The sequence below is a fragment of the Bolinopsis microptera genome, chromosome 2 (genome assembly GCF_026151205.1).
Source record: "Bolinopsis microptera isolate Bmic1 chromosome 2, MBARI_Bmic_1.0, whole genome shotgun sequence".
Classification (NCBI taxonomy): Eukaryota; Metazoa; Ctenophora; class Tentaculata; order Lobata; family Bolinopsidae; genus Bolinopsis; species Bolinopsis microptera.
In genome coordinates this window covers 11,788,767-11,809,320 of record NC_087073.1, presented here as the reverse complement: position 1 = coordinate 11,809,320, position 20,554 = coordinate 11,788,767, and the positions used below count along the sequence as shown (strand labels likewise).

Here is a 20,554-nt window from a genome sequence, read left to right as displayed (position 1 = left end):
CAGTTATTAAATTAATAATGTTCTTGAAATTGTAACTTGTTAAACTGTTACCTCGTTACTGACTAGGAGCAAATGCAGTCTGTACTTATCGTATCAGAGTCGTTTAAAAAGAATACATTTTACTCTACTTAAAATGTAGCATCATGTTTCCAAAATGCAATGAAATACCTAAATACCAATACCTATTTAAACGCTTTGACATTCTAAACCTTGTAACCGTTAAGATATTTAAGTTATGTTACACTCAATATGTTAGGAAGGAATGTGAGGGTGGATGCTGGTTATAAAGGACAGAAGATCACCATGGCAACGTATCTAGATGACAGACCTACCTCTTCTCGAAATCCAGAACAGCCGGGTAATTTCATATACTTGTCACCTTAGATCTAAAGAGCATAAATTGTGTATGAATGTTGATATTACGCAACAAACATCAGAATCTTTAAAAACGAAAGCTCTTTCTTTCGTGTTTTCTCTTTCTTTCGTGACATCAAAATCAGGATATTTCTTGGATCTAAATTCCTAACGTTTTGACATGTTTAAAACCCTCAGAATTGGTGTTTGAACGGGAGAAAGTTGCTCAGAGCTCATCAAATGATCTACACAATCTGGATGTTGATGTTTACAATCAGAGTGATTTGGAGCAGGCTGTTTCTCAACAGGTTATTCATAAAAGTTGCAAAATCGGTGAAAGAAATGTTAAATCTGCGGCCAATCACATTTGTTTAGACAATTTCACGTGTTTTCAATTTCTGGTGAACATTATTATAGTGAAAGAAAGCGACGCTTGCATCATTTATACCTTAAAATGCGCAGAATTTTATTTTGCTTTGTAATTTCAGGCAGACGCAGCCATTGCAAAGATGGAACATTTCCAAAAAGTTCGCTTTGTCAAAGAAGACATAGCCAAAGTGCGAAAAGAATTTACTATAATAAAAGAAAAAATATCTGCATTGAACTACAAGCTGGAGAGTTACAAAGGTTATGGAACTCGCAATATATACTTTGAAGGTATTTAATGATGCACTCTTTATCCTAAATGATTCATGAATTTTGGACAGCTTCCAATTTTAGTGCTAGTCTTTAATTTGCCCTCTTAAAATTTACTTGTTTTTCGTTAGCATTTTCACTAATCAATTAGTATTATCATCCGTAACTCAAGATAATCTTTCATTGTAGAAACTAGTAAAGAGAAGAAAGCACTGCAAGACAAGCTCCCTGTAGTGATAAAGCAGAGGAGAATGCTAGAGGAAACCCTGGTTAGGCTTGAGGGAGGGGTCGTAACCACGCCCCAACCTCCTCCTGTTGCAAGAAGAAGAGTAGTCGTTAATACCCCAAGAGGTACAATCATCAAACCTCAAAAGCCACCTAGACCTCCATCGCCTCCCCGAATTATAAAGTAAGGACCTTATTTTGTGTTAACGTATTTACTATCAATCGATGACTAAACAAAAAAACAGTGGCAATTCGTTATAAAATTATTTCGTTTTTGTAAGCGGCGAAGTTTTAAACTTGCGGAGAAGACGCGTGTTTTCGCGCGAACGTAGTTATTTTGAGCCGCGCAGTAGCGTTATCGTTCGACGGTTGATTTCACATGCAAATAGTCTACCGGACTAAAGGAAACTGAAGACCGACGTTAGACAAAGTTAAATGCATATAATAAACTTCAGCAGGATATAATCTGCATTTCTGTATCCCAGTTGACAATATTAGGCTTTAGAAATGTTAGTTCTATTTGACGCTCTTATCCATTTATGTCTTCAATATCAAGATATGTCAATGTCTATTAAATTACAATGCCACTCGGCCTTTTAACAGCATACCTGGAAAGTAGAATCATACGATACTTAAATAGTGGCATAGTGGTTAGTGGCATAGTGATTAGTGGGTGACTTGCATAGCACTAAATTAGTAGTTATTAACCATGACTATGATGGAGCTGACTGCCAGCAACTGATCTCCGTCCTTTCAGAGAGGATGACGGGTTCTTGAATTCTCTCTCGGCACCCAAAGAGTCTAAAGCAGACAGGCTCATCAGAACAGGACTTAAAAACCCGTTTGAAGTTAGATACGAGAGATATTTGAAGACGCAGATTGAGGAAAATGGACACGACCAGAAAATAAAGTCCGAGCTGCATGATGATGGCCATGATGAGTTGCTTCAGTACCACGACCCCGATCATGGATCTGATACTGATTTTGAGGAACCTGACATGGATCTGATAGAGGACCATGTTAAAAACAAACCCAAAATTGAAGACTCCGATTCTGACGGTGAAAATGGCGTGAAACCGACCCTGCCTTTGTCTAATAATGACGTTAAGGAACCAATACTTAAGTCAAACAAACGGAGAAAAATAGACACTGTCGCCAAGGATGATGGAGACCCTCAAGTTTATCAGATGAGAGTTGCCCTGATCGAACCAACCAACTCCGAAACTAAGTGTATCAAAGGTAATATTAGATATGTTTGTTAAGGTCATTGACGTCTTATTCTCCTAAGGTTTTGAAATCATATCATAAATGTTATAAGACTTTCATGATCGCCCTTAAAATATCTGTGTTTACGGGCAATGATTGATTCCAGGAAAACTGAGAATGGACCGTTTAACTTGGAAGAAGTTGTATAAATACCAGCAAACTGGAGTCAAATGGTTGTGGGAGCTTCACCAGCAACAGTGCGGCGGTATTTTAGGTTAGTTTGATTTTATAATACAAGTTGGTCGTTGAATTTATGGACTTTGTTTCTTTTGTTACTTTCTGGCGCTTTATCCTGACTGTTCCGACTCGTTTAATTCTAAACCTCGTGGTTGTTCTTCTTTGTCGGCAAGTAAAGGTAAACTGTTTTCAGGTGACGAAATGGGTCTGGGGAAAACTATTCAGATGGTTACATTTCTAAACGCTCTCGTTGTAAGTTATAACCACCTATCCATGGTTTATTTTTCCTCAGTAACTGATTATTTAGTAGAAGCGAAAAATTTATCATTTAAAAAAAGTGTGCCCTAAATAGCATTTTTGATAGGTAGAACATAGTTGCGTAATGATCGTGATTTTCTTGATTATAATGTTTTATAATAACCGTTTTTCTGATCCTTTGTCTCATTCATCCAGGAGTCAAACGTGCCGATCAGATGTCACAATCGAAGGAAGCTGGGTCCGGTTCTTATAGTCTGTCCGACGACTGTTATGCACCAGTGGGTTAGGGAATTCCACAACTGGGCTCCCACATTCAGAGTCGCTGTTCTCCATGGCTCGGGCTCCTACACAGGGTCTAAGAAATCTAAACTCATTCACGCTATTGCTAATGCAAACGGCGGTGTTTTAGTAACTTCATACTCCGGTATTAGGATATACCGAGAATCCCTGACTCTATACTCGTGGGATTACGTTATATTGGACGAGGGCCACAAGATTAGGAATCCTCAATCAGAGATCACTCGGCTGTGTAAAGAATACACTACATGTCACAAAATAATACTGTCTGGGAGTCCTATTCAGAACAACTTGCAAGAACTCTGGTCTTTGTTTGATTTCATCTACCCCGGGAAACTCGGGGCTCTTCCGGTGTTCTTGGAACAATTCTCAGTTCCAATTACTCAGGGAGGTTACACTAACGCATCCAAAATCCAAGTTCAGACTGCCTATAAATGTGCATGTGTTTTACGAGAGACAATCGGTCCTTATCTGCTGCGCCGACTCAAGTCTGATGTTAAGATCAACTTGCCCACCAAGAACGAGCAGGTGCTATTTTGTAAGCTGACCCCCATCCAGGAGGAGCTGTACACTAATTTTCTCAGATCAGAGCATGTAGGTAAGATCTTAACTCACACTCTCAACTCTTTCGCTGGGTTGACTTTTCTGAAGAAAATCTGCAACCACCCAGATATTTACACGGGGGACCCGTCTGCATTACTCGCGATGCAGGGGAACTTGGACATTATGAAAGATACTTCTGAGGAATATGGGCATGTGAGACGGTCTGGAAAGTTGAAAGTTGTTTCTGAGTTGCTAAAAGTTTGGAGGAAACAAGGCCATAGGACACTCTTATTTACTCAGAGCAGGAAAATGATGTTTATATTTGAGAAGTTTGTTCAGAATCACGGCTACACTTACATGAAGATGGATGGAGGAACCGCTATCTCTAGCCGTCAGGGTCTGATAGCACGGTTTAACCAGGACGAATCTATTTTTGTGTTCCTGCTGACAACTAAAGTTGGAGGTCTTGGTATCAACCTTACTGGCGCTAACAGAGTTATCATTTACGATCCTGATTGGAATCCTAGTACAGATATTCAGGCTCGGGAGCGGGCTTGGAGGATTGGTCAGACTAAAAACGTGACCGTTTATCGGCTTCTCACTTCTGGGACAATCGAAGAGAAGATGTACCAACGTCAAATCTTTAAAACTTATCTTACCAACAAGATTTTAAAGGATCCTAAACAATCCCGTTTCTTCAAATCTAATCAGCTGCTGGATCTCTTTACGTACACTCCTGGGCACAAGAATACTACTGAGACAGGATCTATATTCGCTTCTAGGAATGTTGAGATTACTAAGAGAGACGTCAAAGAACGAGCTAAACTGATGAAACAAGCCATCATTGAAGAAAATACTAGTGGGGATAGTGAAGGTCACTCTAAGAAGAAAGGGAAGAAAGGAAAGAAGAGGAGGTCCTGTAAAGTGAAGGTTGATGGGGAGGATATTGACTCTGTTGTGGGTGTGTCATCATATGAAACAACTGACCTTGCTGAAAACAACCCTAACACTGCTGACCAGGATGACACGTTTACTCTTGCTAAAATATTCAACTCAGCAAATGTGCACAGTGCCCTGCAGCATGACACTATTGTTGGGGAGACGCATCAAGACATCACTCTAGTGGAAGAAGAAGCTACTCGGGTCGCTACTCAAGCTGCTAAAGCTCTCATTAAATCGAGAAATGAAATCAGAAAGAAAAAATCCGCTATAACTACAAGCGATTCATCTGCTCCAAAACGTCCTAAATTCGGAAACAAGAGCAACGGTTCAAACAGTAATGGAAGCGGATCCTCAGTTATTCTGAAGAAGATTCGAGAAAGAAATGGTCTTGACGAGCCTGTAACTAACGATGTAAAGAATAAGAACTATAGTCTGATAGCCCAGCTGAGAGTCTTTATCAGCTCTAAGGAAGGGATGGTGACCACAGCTCAGGTGATAAGCGAGTTTCAGAGTAAAGTTAGTGTTCCAGATAACGCTATCTTTAAATCTTTATTAATGGAACTTTGTACCTTTAAAAGAAAACATGATGTCGGGTATTGGCATTTGAGAGAAAAGTTTAAATGAAGGTATATTTTTATAAATATTTGTTTGTTTTTACTATAATTTAGGTTTAATTTATACTGATGTTAATGATTTGTTTCGTCGTGACCTGCATCCGAGCTGTTATCTTGTTTAGTTTTGTAGATTTTATTAATTGATATGTGTTAACGTACATTACGTTAATATTAGCCGAGCGATGACCCTTGTACCCTCATAAACCGGCAGTATCCAAGCAGCCCAATCAGCAGAATTCCGCGTGAACCATAACCTAACCATAACCCTACCAAACCCTAACCATATTCGACTCCGAGATATTCGCGTTTATTTCCACTGGTCGAGCTTCTTGGATAGTGCCATAAACCCAGAGTCGACCTATTTAACAAATTGAATCCTGGAGTACTGAGTATGTGACTGTTGTTTGATAGTTTTAGTAATCTATTTGCCGTGACTCGTAACTCGTCTTTAGTCATAATGGAATGGTGCCTAACATTGTTTAACGAGTTTATGTAATTTATTCAGATTTGTTGTTATGTTAAATTGTTATTAGAAATTTATCCATCTTCTACTCCTTGTCCATCACTTGCCTACATTACAATACCTCAAAAATGCTCGTGATTTAATTTTTGTATTGAATTATTTGTGAATTCCTTATACGATGAACAGCAAATACGTCACTATATCTGCTAATATTACTAGGTAAATACGTCACTATATCTGCTAATATTACTAGTCTATTACTATTACTAAATACGTCACTATATCTAACCCTGCTACTATTACTAGGTTGATGGGCGATGCAGACCTGTGCCCAGCGAATCCTCCCCAGGACTTTGAAAGTCTGTTTGCGGAGACTGAGCTCCTCAAGAAGAGCTGTGTTATCCAGTCAATAGCTGACGTTAACATTGGCAGTACAAAATGGGAAGTGAGACAGGAACTTCAGGACAAGTACCGGGCTCTACTGCTGACCAACCTGGAGATGAGCATCAAGAACGGGATCGAGATGGACTTGTGGAGATACACGTGTTACAACTTCATATCCAAGATGCACCAGCACATGACACAGTACAAGAGCATTGCTGGACTCCACAAGATATTCCTGCACGCTTCTACTGGCTTCTTCTCCCAGTTGCTGCAGGAGCTATGTGAAACCTATAGAAAGAAGATAAAAGCCATGCCCTCTGCTCGCTATCTGGGTGTGATCCAGGAGAAGGTTGATCACCGCATGGTTGAGGAGCACTTCAAGTACATCTGCCACTTCTGTCTTGTGAAGTTGGGTGATATTGCAAGATACAACAACGACTCTAACGGAGCTAAAGCGTTCTACCACCAGGCTCTACAAGTGAAACCTCTGAACGGTCAGCCGTACAACCAGTTGGCCTGCCTCAGTGCTACCCATAACAAAGATGATATCGAGACTCTCTACCTTCATGTTAGGAGTATTGCTGCTAGTTTCCCTTTCCCAGCCGGACAAGCTAACCTTGACAACTGGCTGCTGAAGTGTGTTTCTGATGTTAAAACCTCTGACAAGTTGTATGCTAATTTCAACTTCCTGGTCTTCAGAGTGCTCTATGAAAGAGAACCTATGACACTGAATGAACTGTGCCGGGACTTTCTAGAGGAAGCTAAAAGTAGGATGAAGCTAGCAAACCGTCCGTTTGGGGACTTGTTTGTGAAACTGAGTGCTATTCTGATCTACCTCCATAAGCAGAGTCTCTCAAAAGGAGAAGAGTACCAGACACCAGTCTATGGTCTGATTGTAGAGTTCATGTCTGTGTTGGCCTCTGAAGCGGAGGAAAGTGGTAGGTTGGACTCTACCAGAGAGATCCTACCCACTCTGGTGATCCTGGCTCACTGGTTCCAGAATAATTATACTCGAGAGAAAGATGATTTGGTTCCAGCTAGTCTGTGGGCTGATCTCAACTCATTTGTCAAGAAACAAGCTGATCTCCCTGATGATAAGAATGTAGCTAAGGCTACTCTGGAAGAAGAGGAATTGAGAGCCTTTGAGCCACTGCAAGATGTTCTGAAAGTTCTGGGAGCTTGTGATAAAGGAGTAAATCTAGATGTTATCAGAGTGATGAGGTTGAGGAATCTACTCCACTGGGCTTCCATCAACAAGATGACAGCGTTTGAGCAGGAGGCTATCCTGAACCACAAGACCCTTAGTTTCGGAGAAGAGAAAGTTAACAACACCCAGTACAACTCAGTCCCTATATCTCCTATGTTTGTGCCATATCCGATGATGCCCAGTGCTCCACTACCATACCCGATGAACGCTCCTGAGCAACACCGAGCTCCCTTCCCCGTTAACCCTGACCCACCCTTCATGCCACCACCTGAACCTCAACGACCCTCCTTCCTCCAGGCTCAGTACCCCTCTGTTATGTACCATGATATGGGTATGAGTCTCCCAGGAGTACATGACACCAGGAAGACGGAGCAGAGAGATTTCAGTCCCCAGAACTTCATGCCTCCCCCTCCTCCTCATGGTCAAGTTCAGGGTGTCCAGTCCTTCATCCACTCCAACAAGTTCATGCCTAACAATAACGTCAACAGCAAGTTCCTGCAACAAGTCAGCATTGAGGATAAGCTCCAGAGTCTGCGTGCTAACGGACCCCCTCTGATGCCCCACATTCCACCCCAATCTGCCCACGTGCAGCCTCAAGTAGACCAGAGGAGCATGTACCGTCCTAGTCCCATGTTCACAGGCCCCTTCATGCAGCGCCCCAACAACGGGGCTACTAACACCCAGTTCCCTGTCAACAACAACATGCAGTTCCCTCCCAACAACAACTCCCAGTTCCCTATCAACAGTGTCCTGAGTATGATGAACAACACTAACCATGTCCCCATGTCTCTACAGAATGGAATGTCCAAGCAGCTCTCTAAAGAGGATGACTTCGCCAACGCGTTCGTCTCCTCCAGTGTTTCCTCTCCCTTCTCCCTGGGAACCACTCCATGGGCCCCCATTACTTCTGATCCGTCTAGAAGAGAACTGCAAGACATCTGGTCTCTGACCGGGGAACAAGAGGAGCACGAGATCACCAGTCTGCAGCAGCTCCTCAACGGCAAGAAGTAACAAAACTCTCTCACAGCCCTGACTTAGCGGCTGTGGATCTTCTGTGAGAAATTTACCTAATGGAAGGTGACAACTGGATAATAATAGGCCATTAGTTTGTTATGATTCTCTCTTTCTTTGGCAGAATTCCATCGCGGCTTGTTCAGCCTAACTGCCGAGAAAAGTGCCTGGGACGGAGCTGATTCCAACTACTGACGTGTGGACATTACCGTGTGAAAACCATATTTTTAATATCTTTTAGAACATCAAAAGACACTCAGTTGTTTTTATTATTGTAACAGCAATTTTAGCTTTGACTGCCATTTGCCAGGAGCTTATTATTATATGATTAGGCTTGATTTTTGGCGTTTTCGGCCAAGTCGACTATCGTCTCTCTTGGTTTTTATTGTGCAATTAGTGCACTAAGGTATTAACTTATTGGAGCTCACACAAACATGATTTTCAGTCTTTTTACGACAAAATTAGATCAGTTTTAATCAATTTTATAAGGGATAGTTGGAACGATCTGAAATCATTTAATTTAAAGATTTTCATTTCATTATAATTTACCCTCTATTTTGATTGTTTGTCAATGCTTTGGCACAAGGTTCTCAGATAAATTTGAAATAAAAATAGATCTTTCTATCATCTTATGCAATGAAAGTGCGACATAATGAACCAGAATTCAGCTTGAGTAGAAATGCAAATAATCAAGAATTTTACAATATATTTTCTGCCTTATAATTTCTAACATTATTGTCCCAGCTAAAGCATGTATTGTTTGCGGAATCTCCGGCGATGTTCCAGTATATTCAGTCGTCATGGAAACGAATATGGTAACCATAGCAACAGAAAGATGTCTCTACTTCGTCCAACTATCAAAGAGAAATTCAGCAACTCTCTCTTACCAGCAGTTAGTTTTAAACTTTAAAATACGGTTCACTAAACTTAGGACCACCCTTATTTAAACGCGGTTAACTTCTTTTCCTCGGTGCAATACTTTTCATTTCATTCCAAGCAGCCAACTCTTAAAACCAGTTGCTCGACCTCGTTTTTCCTGCAGATTTACATGGCAAAGAACAACAAGTTACCCTCAGAGATAGAGGACAGGTTGATGCTGCGACAACAGATGGCTCGGAATACTATGGGGGAGTCGCTACTGAACTCTATTGTTAACTCAATGTTACGAACTGACTATGTCAGGTCGCTACATATGGACGATACGTTCGGATCCTATGTTATTTTAGCTACTCTTCACTTATATCCCATATTACTCAGACTTCAACAATTACCTACTGATGAGGTAGGTTCTGTAGATCTCCCAACTTTATTTAGGACATCCTGAGCAACGTTGTAGCCCATCAATATTAAGACTTCCACTCAACATTTAGTACACACACCTTTTACCCGAATTCGTGCTTGAAATTGACTGGTATGTTGGAAGGCTTGATCTTGGATTGGCTTAAAATCTGCATAAGGAATCACATCTTATTGTGACAACTTCTTTTCAAAAATCTTTCACTCTATTAGTGTCGCCTCACTTTTCTTGTATCATTATTTGTTTGTTATCTTCAGGTAAGACATTTAAGAAAGAAAGTTCTGGTAACCAAATTCTTTGAAGATCTGAAAATAAGACAGCGCTCAAACAAAGTAGACCTAAAGACAAGAAGACGAGCTCTAAATAAAACACTTGATGTTCAGCAGACAATGTATGTTAGGTTGGACGAGGGGCTCACATCTCTTAGTGGCAAGGTTGGAGATTATATTTACACTTAAAACTTACATGTTGTCAACTATTTTCCCAACTTTCAAGAGTCAATTCAGAGCTATTGGTAACTATTATTAACAATGATAAAAACTCTATTTTTTAATGCCAGACTAGCCAACTGATCACCGCACATAACTCAGGAGTTAGCAGGAGCCGTAGCAAGGATAGTATACAGTACTAGAGATGGAGGGGAGTGTACAATGCAACAAATACTGGAAGTAACAGAGTGGTTACTGGAAACCATTGACCTGCTCAACTCTTATACTAACGTACGCATACTTCACAGTGTACACAGTACATAATATATTATGTACACAGTACACAAGTTGCACTTGCTTGTCAGTTGTCATGTATCACTTTATCTTTCCTGCTTCATAAATAGGCGTAGAAATCGTTTATAACTTGAATATTCCCTCACAAATACTTCATCTCGTCATTTGAATTGTACTTGTTTTTTAAATTGCCGTTCTGTTTAACTGATCTCCGAGTTACCTGTTAATTGTTATCAGATATCATTATTACAGGAGGAGTTTGTGGAGCTATGCGTGTTTGGTGACGGGTTTGATTTCCCGCTACTGGGAGAGTTCAGACCAATCAAACCAGAGAAGTTGTACACGTGGCATGATGTGGAGGAATTAGGAGACATTCCTGAAGATCTCAAACCTTTCGCTACTCCTGTCATTAGGAAGTTGTAGCAGGAATCTAACTGCTTTGATTTAAAGACTGACTGCGTTGTAGCAGAAATTGAAATTAGAGAATATAAGGGTTTTTGATCGTTGTTGCCATTTCATTTGTTGAGAGTCGTGACCCTGAAATACTTCGACCCTGAAACCGATAGCAACAGATTATGTGATAGAATGATAAGACAGTCCGTAATCATTGTCAGAGCCTTTGTATTTAAAAGTTGATGAGGTCTTGTTAAATTATAGTCATTGAAATGCATTCATTGTTGTTTATCTAAAGTTTTTAATTTCTATTTTTATTATATTCACGTTTTCTTTACGGATGATAATAATGATCGATACTTCCAGGGTCATTGACAGATGCTAAAATTTATTGCTTAGATTTGCTTCTATTTCATCCTTGAAGAAATAAATAATATTTCGAATTAATTCATTTCATATTCAATTTTAACCAAATATCCATTCAGGAGGTGATATGGCTCAAGTAAAAGAACAGCAAGAGTTCGTCAAGAAGCTCCAGAGCGAACGAGAGAAACTCCAGGTCCTCACCAAAGAATTCCAAAAATGTGTCTCAACACGTCAACAATTCGACGCACAGTTGAACGAGAACGAACTGGTTCTCAGTGAGTTCAACAGACTCAAATCTAGCGCAGAGGTTTTCAAACTCGTGGGACCAGTGTTAGTGAAACAGGAAGTAACAGAGGCTATCAGCACTGTAAAAAGAGGATAACCTTTATCAAGGGAGAGTTGGAGAGATGCGATAAGAATATCTCAGCTTCTGAAGAGAAACAGAGCAACTCTAGAGAAGCACTGATGAAGATGCAGCAGCAATACCAGCAGAAAGTACAGGCTATGCAGCAGGCTGTTGCTGCTAAGTGATCTGAAAGACTACTTTTATATTTATCCATATCACCTCTATTTGTGTAAATTAATGAGCATTGGTTTTTTGTATAAAATTCATTACGCTTAAAATTTGCATTTTTCTTGTTCACATCTTATTGGTAGGATATAGTTATATTATATTTATAAGGATCGTTCAGAGTTGAAATGTTATCTTCGCAGCCTTAAATTAGGGGTCGTTCACATATATAACGTATTCGGCTGAGGAGGAGGGGGTTTTACCCTCTAGAATAATTACAATTTGACAATATTTTTATTCAAATTCCACTCGATTTCACTCTTATAGTGATACAGTTTAGAAATTGATCGAATATCCGGCTATTAAATATGTAATAGTAAGTAGTTTAGTATAGAAGGTACTCGGCCAGATATCATAACAATGACAAATGATTTCGGCTCATCAATATCATGATAGCATGATCAGGGTAGCATGAACAATGAAACGTAGATGAAAGTGTTTTCTAGGGAAAAAGGTCAAGGGGAGGGGGGGTCTGGCCATGATTACGTAATATTGCTGTCAGGAGGGAGGGGGTCGGGTCTTGATTACGAAGGGGGGAAAGGGGGGTAAAATTGCTAAAATATTGATTGCGTAATTGGTAATATGTGATTGTGAAGGAGTCTATTTTGCGTGCGCGACGCCAGTTATATGGGGTCGTTCACAGAAAACACTTTTATCTACGTTTCAACTTTCATGCTACCCTGATCATGCTATCATGATGAGCCGAAATCATTGTTATGATATCCGGCCAAGCACCTTCTAAACTACTTACTATTAGTATTATAGCCGGATGTTCGATCAATTTCTAAATTTGATCACTATCAGAGTGAAATTGAGTGTAATTTGAATTAAAATATTGTCAAATTGTTATTGTTCTAGAGGGTAAAAAAGAAAATTTTGATTACGTAATCAACGACCGAAATTTGGAGCCTTGTGGCTCCAAATTCAAATCTAAACTATTTATATCAACAAAGTTCTTATTGCTGCACCTCTGTCCCCCCGTAGAGAAATCACTGTTGTTCTTAGGATTTCGAAACGAAGGCGCTTCCTTATGTATCCAACAGCATCTTAATACCTTTGCGGTTGCCCTGTGTGGTATTCCATCTTGCTAGCAAGCTTCTTTACTAGTCTTTCAGCTTCACCACCCATTCCACCAGATGTTGATAAAACTAACGGGGTGAAGCTTCCTTTCTCTACTTCCAGAACCCTTGCATTGTAACACCTTTTCTCCTCATTTTCTGATGAGCGCATGGTTTGCCGAGTATTTCTGGCCACACGTACATGTCTTACTCTTAGGGCTATCCTTTAACTTTAAGTTTAGGTTATATCTGAGTGCTATTGCGTCTATTTCTGCTTGTTTTTGTAGATAGAAGAGATTCCGTTCGGTCGTTATTTCGGTTTTCACTCCTTTGCTGTGTTTCCAATCCTCTGTCATGTGTAGTTGTCTACCTGCTTGAGAATGGCTTCTTTTAGATGTTTTGTAGCCTTACAGGAGAATTTATACTCTCGAACTGCCATGTCCATCATAACTGGAATACCAGTAGTATAGTGTCATCGTTTTGAACCCCGTTTGAGCGCTATCCGGTACACATTTTACTAAAATGTCATTTTAGCACATGGTTTACTAATCTGCCACAATTTTAGCCGGAATCAACTAAACACATTTATAACACAGCACAAGTCGTTAAAGGACCAGTTAACTCTAAAAAAGTTCTCCTCATATTTTGACAGATTGTGACAAATAGCAAACTGAGCAACGAGTCGAAATTCCTAAATTTCTAACTGCTCTCTAACGCGTGTAAATAGCGTTTGTATTATTTTGGCGATGACGTCACGAAGTCCCTTGCGCGCGCAGAGGAGCTCGTGAGACTGTATTTTACAGGTAGAAAATGGACATAATACAATGTTTTTCCCCGAATAACTCGAAAAATAAGTAATTTAGGGTACATGTTGATTGTTGCTTCATAAGTTGTATATAAACATGGCCATTCTGCACAATTTGCACACATTAAAAAACCTTTAGGGCCTTCATAGCCCAATTTACCAGATAGGGGTCGTTCACATATTACGAAATCATTTTTTGGAACATTTGTAACCCCCCCCCCCCCCAGCTATTCATGAAAAAATTGTTGAGTCTTTGAAAACTCTTCTCAGAAGAAGAGGACTGAGTAAAGTCTTCATACTAGGAGATTTTAACCTGACCGGAGTTTCCTGGTCTACCCTGGCCAGCTCCTGTCCTATTGAGCAATCTTTTGTTGAATCTTTTGTTGATCTAGGCCTTCAACAATGTGTGTTAACACCTACCCACTGCAAAGGCAAAACACTTGACCTATTGCTCACAAACTCTGTGTCAAATATTAATGACCTAATGGTAGGTGAGAGAGATAGTGCTTGCAAGTCTGACCACTTCCCCATCAATTTTAAGATCAACGTTAAAGTTGGTAGGAAGAAGCCAGTCAGGCGTATGTGCTATAACTTTAAGACTGTGAACTGGGAGAGGCTAAACCATGAACTCCGACACACGAATTGGGATGCATTGCTCAATGGCACAGAACCTGAAATTGGATGGAAAAAATTTAAGGACAAACTTTTTAATGTCACAGATAAATTTGTTAAAAAATGCTCTGTCAAGACTGATGGCCAAGATCCATGGTTTGACTCGGAGTGTTATGATGCATGGCGTAAGAAAGTGAGATTACATAAAGAAAGGCATAAAAGTGATAGAGCTGAAATTGCATTCTCCCTTGCTAGGAAAAATTTCAAAAATGTGGTTGCTCAAAAAATGAGGGAAACATTAAATGAATCTGATGATAGTGCTTTAACTCTTTAATAACAAAAAAATTTTGGTCCTATGTCAAATCGAAGACAGCTAGTCAGCGGATCCCTGAGTTTGTAAGCCACAAAGGCACTGTCCGCAACTGCCCTGAAGACCAGGCCAACCTATTTAATGACTTTTTCTTCGAGCAGTTCTCTGAGGCATCAACTTATGACATAGATATAGATTACTCTAATGATTGGCGCTTTGATATTGAATTTGACCACAGAAGGGTTCGCAAAATCCTTTCCAATATTAATGCTAATAAAGCTTATGGACCTGATGGTATCCATGGGAAACTTTTGAAAAACTGTGCGGTTGGGCTCGCATACCCTATATCAATACTTTTTCATTCATGCTACAACATTGGGACACTACCAAGGGAGTGGAAACTGGGGCACATTGTACCAATATTCAAGAAAGGGGATAAACATGAGGTTTCAAATTATAGGCCAATTTCTCTTACATGCTTAATCACAAAAGTTCTTGAACGCATAATAAGAGATGAGTTATTGGCACTTACTAATGGCATGATCAATGACAAACAGCATGGTTTCCGAGCTGAGAGATCTTGTGCAACTAATCTTGTAGGACTGTGCGACAGCCTAGCGCTCTCACTGAATGAAAATATGAGAACAGATGTAGTCTACTTTGATTTTGCCAAAGCATTTGACTCGGTTAACCATGATCTTATATTATTTAAGCTAAAGAGCAAATTTGGTATTGATGGGAGGCTACTGAAATTCATCACTGATTATCTAAGAGACAGGCAACAACAGGTCTTGATAAGTGGCAAGTTTTCTTCTATGAGAAACGCCCAGTCTGGTGTACCTCAAGGGTCAATTTTGGGACCATTGCTGTTCATTATGTTCATTGATGATATATCAGTGGGGATTTCACCAGGCACACAACTGTCACTGTATGCCGATGATACTAAAATTTGGCGTAAGATTGTTTCGGAGTCTGATATCCTGCGACTGCAGAAGGACATTGATTATCTCCATGACTGGTCACTTTCTAATAAAATGAGATTTCATCCCGACAAATGTAAGGTCCTCACCGTCGCAGGAAGGATATCCGAAACAGTTTCCCTCCTTAGTGTCCTACCACTCTTTAACTTTGTATACTCCATGGGAAGAATCACACTTGACTATGTTGATCATGAAAAGGATCTGGGTGTAATTGTGACATCAAATCTCGATTGGAAAGATCAGTGCTCCAAAGTCCTTTCTAAGGCAAACCAAAAATTAGGCATGGCGAGAAGAAATTGTTATTTTGTCCAAGACGTAAATCGTCGTAGAGTACTGTATCTCACTTTAGTGAGGAGCCTATTTGAGCATTGCTCGGTTATATGGAGACCAGTCACAAAATCCCAGACAAGCAAGCTGGAGGGCCTCCAAAAGCGTGCTATTAAGTGGATTCTTCACGAGGAGTATATGAGTTATCCACCATCCACATACATTCAAAAATGCAGACAGCTGAAGATTATGCCGATTGAAGACCGCTTTGACTTCTTGGATCTCATCTTCTTCTTTAAAATTGTGAAGCAACATATACCTGTCACTTTACCCTCATATTTGCAACCATTTCAAGGCCACTCAAGGCTCAGAAATAGTCACATGGACTCTCTATGTTTTGTAAGCTCTATCTCACCTCGAGCAAGCTCCAACGCTTTTGCCAAGAATTTCTTCTATAGGACCCACACTAAGTGGAATCACATTCCTCTAGATATCCGTGAGATAGAGAGTATCACTGATTTTAAAAGTAAACTTTCCACTTACATGTGGGGGAAAATTATCCCGGTGGATTCGGACTCTGAACTTGACTATTCAATAGAAACAAATCCGTAAAATAGTTTATTCAAGATTATCTATTCTTGCTGTCTGCATTCACATATTTCTCAATTTCATCTCACAGCACAATATTTTATGAATTGATTGAATGGGTGTGTGATTTTGTTTAAAGTAACTTATTACAATTTTATAAGGGCCCATGCTTGTGCAGGAGCTGCATTTGCACTCAATATCTGTGTTTTGGTGACCCTCAGGTCCTTTGGTTACATACATTTTGTCCGAGACAATTTCAACTTTGACAATCCATGCTTAGAGGACAATATTATATTTAACTAATTCATTGTGTAAACTTGTATGTAATTGACTGATTTGAAAGATTTCAATAAAAAAAATTGTGTCAAAATTACACTAGCGTAATCATTCGGAACCCCCCCCCCCCCCCCCCTCAGCTGATTACGTAATATGTGAACGACCCAATACCCATAGTTTTGCATAATTTCTGGAACCGAAAATCAGTTTTTCGCCAATAACTGAAAAAGTAAGCACTTTAAGGCATATGTTTGTTCGTAAGTCAGTTTCTTTTGCACCCTGTTTAAAGATTCTATCACGATCCTATCGAAAATGGGCTCAGCACCACGCCCAAAATGGTTTTTGGCGAATTTCTCGAAAAGTAAGGATTTTAGGCCATGTGTTGCTCAATAACTCCTATATAAACATGCATATGCGGCTTCGTTTAAGCCTATTTTGAAGTCTCTACGACCTTCAGAAGCAAGGGGTCGGTTACGTTATTGGGTCAATATGGGCGTGGCCCTCCTGGGTTTTCTCCACGGTCAAAAAAATGTCTCCAAACGAAAATCGTTTATTCATACCTTCGGGAAGGTCTGTGCAAAGTTTCGTGAGTATCTGAACATTTGCAGGTTCATTTCCATAAATGTCCATAAATGACTGGACTACACAACTCTAGAGTTAACTTTAGAGAAACTTATAAGTCATTTATCTCAAATTAAGCTGTTAGTGTCCATGATCAGCCTGTGGTGACAATGTTTTACGTGAAATGTAAAAATCAGGAGTAATATAAAAAGTGTATTTTTAGATTAAAGTGCTAGCTCATAGTTTTAGAATTGTATCTAGATTAACGTTGGTCGTTTAGCCATCTAACAATCGATCGTGCCGTAATATATAATGGCAAAAGAATAATAGGGTCTTAGAAATTCTATAGTTGTTCAGTGGGTCGATTAACTGAACACGTTTGCACTTGGTATTTAAACTTACCAGTAGTTTATTTATGTTATGTACCGATGATAATGCAATTAGGATAACAACTAGGTAAGCCGTAAGTCTAATTCAAAACACACCGCACACCGTACACTCCAAATCCAATCAGTATTACTATTTGGTAGACCGGGTATTTTGGCGGGAAATCTGTTCCTACGGCACTGTTCTGAAGCTACTTCTACAAATGGTCCCAGAGGAACGGCCGTAAAGTAGCCAGACTTCTTGTCTCCTGTACTGGCTGACACATGCGGATTAAAGTTAGAAATTTCGCTATGCTATAAATATAATTGCTCTCGGAATAGAACAAACTCCTACTTATCTAGATCCTTTCTAAATTCGTTAGAGTTTCATGGACTGGGGAAAAATAATCGGTACAGTCGCCCTGCTTGTGTAATTACGCAATGAAAACAATCCAAAATTATTACATGTGACATAAGTTGTAATAGCAGAAACTTTCTAACCGTACATTCACCCGCCACTGTTCAAGAACCTATATCACTGTTTAAAATCATGACGTGAGCACTGTACATCCAATCAGCTATTCCTTTAGTTAGGATGATAGCCAAAACTATAAGGATTTTGGAGAACTAGGGAAATAGTCATAATTCTAAAATTTGAGTGAGTTACACGTGTTTTATTGACGATGATAAACGTTTGAAATGTATTACGCTATGCAAGCGCGCGCTGAAGGACTTCGTGACGTCACGAGGCCACATGACAGCTTATTATTGCAATATAAACACGTGTTACACGTACGCTAGAGAGTTGGTCCTTTCGGCGATACTATTTTTTACCAGTTTGTCACAGCTGATTTAAATCTTAGCCAAAATCTTAGCCAAATTGGTGTCATCACAAACTGACTCAATTCTATTGCCACCTCTCTGCATTACCAACAGTATGAAGCAATCAGCTGCAGATGTCAAAATCAACAGAATCTTTATTTTCCACCAATAAATTACTTACTTGTACTTGAAAAGGTCTCCTCCTAGTCGTTGGAGTGGCCTGCACTACACAGTAACTCCTTTTTCCGGTGTATTATTAAAAAATATAGACCTTTCCAATGTACCCTGTTTGTTGCTTGTTGTTCTGCATCTTCTATTGTGATGTTATCGACACCTGTGAAGATAGCTGCATCCTCATGGACACATGACAACCAGTTTATCCGAGGTCTGCCTCTTGACCACCAATAAAAGAATAAATCAGGGTTGGGAAAAACGCAAATGGAATCTTTAAAAAACGCAACTTTTTCCATTTTCTTAAAAAAACGTTATCGTACCCGAAATCGAATCAAACCTACTCACATGAGAATTTAGATAATTGTATGACCAGCCATGCATAATACATATCGCGTTCGCAGATAACACTTGCTTCTCAAGTCATTTTACATATAACACAAATAGTAAGGATATAAGCTTGTTTTGTTGCATCTTTCGAGGGAAAATGTGTGTAGTTCCGTAAAGCCATTATACTTTCTAAAAGAGAAGCATTAATTACCAACTTAAGTAAATGATTATTAACACGTTTTGAAATCGTGATAACGTTGATACTTTGCCGTATGAACTTGAAATTTTGCATTTTGGTACTTAGAAGAATTGTCAGTTGTCAGTATTGAGTGAGCACTTGATTGAGTAATACTAATAGTACTGTGTAATATGTAACAGTAAAATAAAGTGAAACAGTTACAAGTAAAAATTGAGTTTCTGCCTCGGTTCTCGGTAGTCTGGCGCGTGTGGTAACTTGATTATGATATAAATATAATAATGAATTGATATCTAGCCAAATATAAAACAGCTAGACAATCGTTGTTAAATACGTCAAAAAATCAGCTCAAAATACGGCCTATTCAATGTTCGAGAGAAATACGTAAGAATACGTGAACTGTGAAGTTTTCAATCAATAAGCCCGAAAAAATTAAATTTAGACCCTGTTAAATTTTGTCCGGAATACGTCTAAAATTTGTCCAAAATACGCGCGCTGATCAAAATTTATTGTAAAAAATCGTTTTTACTCCACAGTGGAAATCGAAATATGCGAATTTCCGGCGACAAATACGTTTGCGTATGCATACGTTTGCTTATTTTTAAGCAAACGCTTTTATAAAACGCTACGTATTTAATACTATTTTTAACAGCATTGAGCTAGACGTGTACACTCTACTGTATATTTACTATTTATAGAAGTCTTCTAGAATGTTCGCTTGGATGCATCCGGATGTTATGACAGATATTCATGATTTACTAATTTACTAATCCACAGTTCAAATCTTTGGCGATGAAATTTTAAATGTAGTTGAAATTTACAAATGTTTAACTACCGCTGGTTGCGTGATGTTCAGAAATTTGTTCATGTTGATTTCTGGCATTTTCAAAACGTTTTTTTCGAAAAAAAAAACGAAAATTCGTCTTTAAAAAACGCTGGTTCTTAAAAAACCCTACAATAAATTTGTATTTACTGGGCGGCGCTCAGTCAGTCATTCCGCCGAATCTCTATTCTATTCTGTTCATGAACATAATAGCCTGGGGTCCCCAGGTAACATGAATAAATAACATATTTAATGCCCAGGAAAAGTAGTTGGAGTAATCGGAATACATATGTATTACTATTGATGATTGAGAATAAGTTCTAGTTATACATTTCTCTCGTTGAATTTAGAGGACGGCCTTAATTGACGATGTCAATTCATGACAGCTCGGCGCGGCACAGTAGCGCATCTCGCCGATCTAGCTGTGAGTTGTCATACGTCGTATGACCCGCCGCGCACGAAGTGCGCGGCTCCCCCTGTATCGTCAGAACATAGTGAAACGACCGTGGGGGTCGCAACGTGATACAAGCTGTGAGAAGCCTTATTGAGTGCGCGGCGCGGCACAGTAACGCATCGCGCTACAACTTCGCAGAGCAACGATCGGCGATGCGAAGCAAGAATGCTAGTTCGCGCGGCGCGTCGAATTCCTCCAATATAATTGGAT

The 20,554-nt window shown here is 39.5% G+C and overlaps 3 protein-coding genes across 3 annotated transcripts; all 3 read left to right on the top strand.

Moving 5' to 3' along the window:
• The first annotated feature begins 232 nt into the window (after positions 1-232).
• LOC134811440 (uncharacterized) lies at positions 233-6,087 on the top strand. Its single transcript, XM_063818272.1, has 8 exons — positions 233-358; positions 553-662; positions 843-1,011; positions 1,180-1,399; positions 1,973-2,454; positions 2,588-2,695; positions 2,852-2,910; positions 3,112-6,087. Exons 1-8 carry the CDS (start codon positions 250-252, stop codon positions 5,320-5,322), a joined length of 3,468 nt encoding a protein of 1,155 aa, XP_063674342.1. The 5' UTR covers positions 233-249; the 3' UTR covers positions 5,323-6,087.
• A 3,038-nt stretch (positions 6,088-9,125) lies between these two features.
• Positions 9,126-11,785, top strand: LOC134811441 (uncharacterized). The gene is made up of 5 exons (XM_063818273.1): positions 9,126-9,269; positions 9,420-9,659; positions 9,932-10,108; positions 10,265-10,393; positions 10,649-11,785. Exons 1-5 carry the CDS (start codon positions 9,129-9,131, stop codon positions 10,817-10,819), a joined length of 858 nt encoding a protein of 285 aa, XP_063674343.1. The 5' UTR covers positions 9,126-9,128; the 3' UTR covers positions 10,820-11,785.
• On the top strand, positions 11,283-11,785 carry LOC134811442 (uncharacterized). Its single transcript, XM_063818274.1, is given in 2 exon segments — positions 11,283-11,511; positions 11,514-11,785. Coding segments are annotated over 2 exon segments (402 nt in total). The 3' UTR covers positions 11,687-11,785.
• Positions 11,786-20,554: the final 8,769 nt, after the last annotated feature.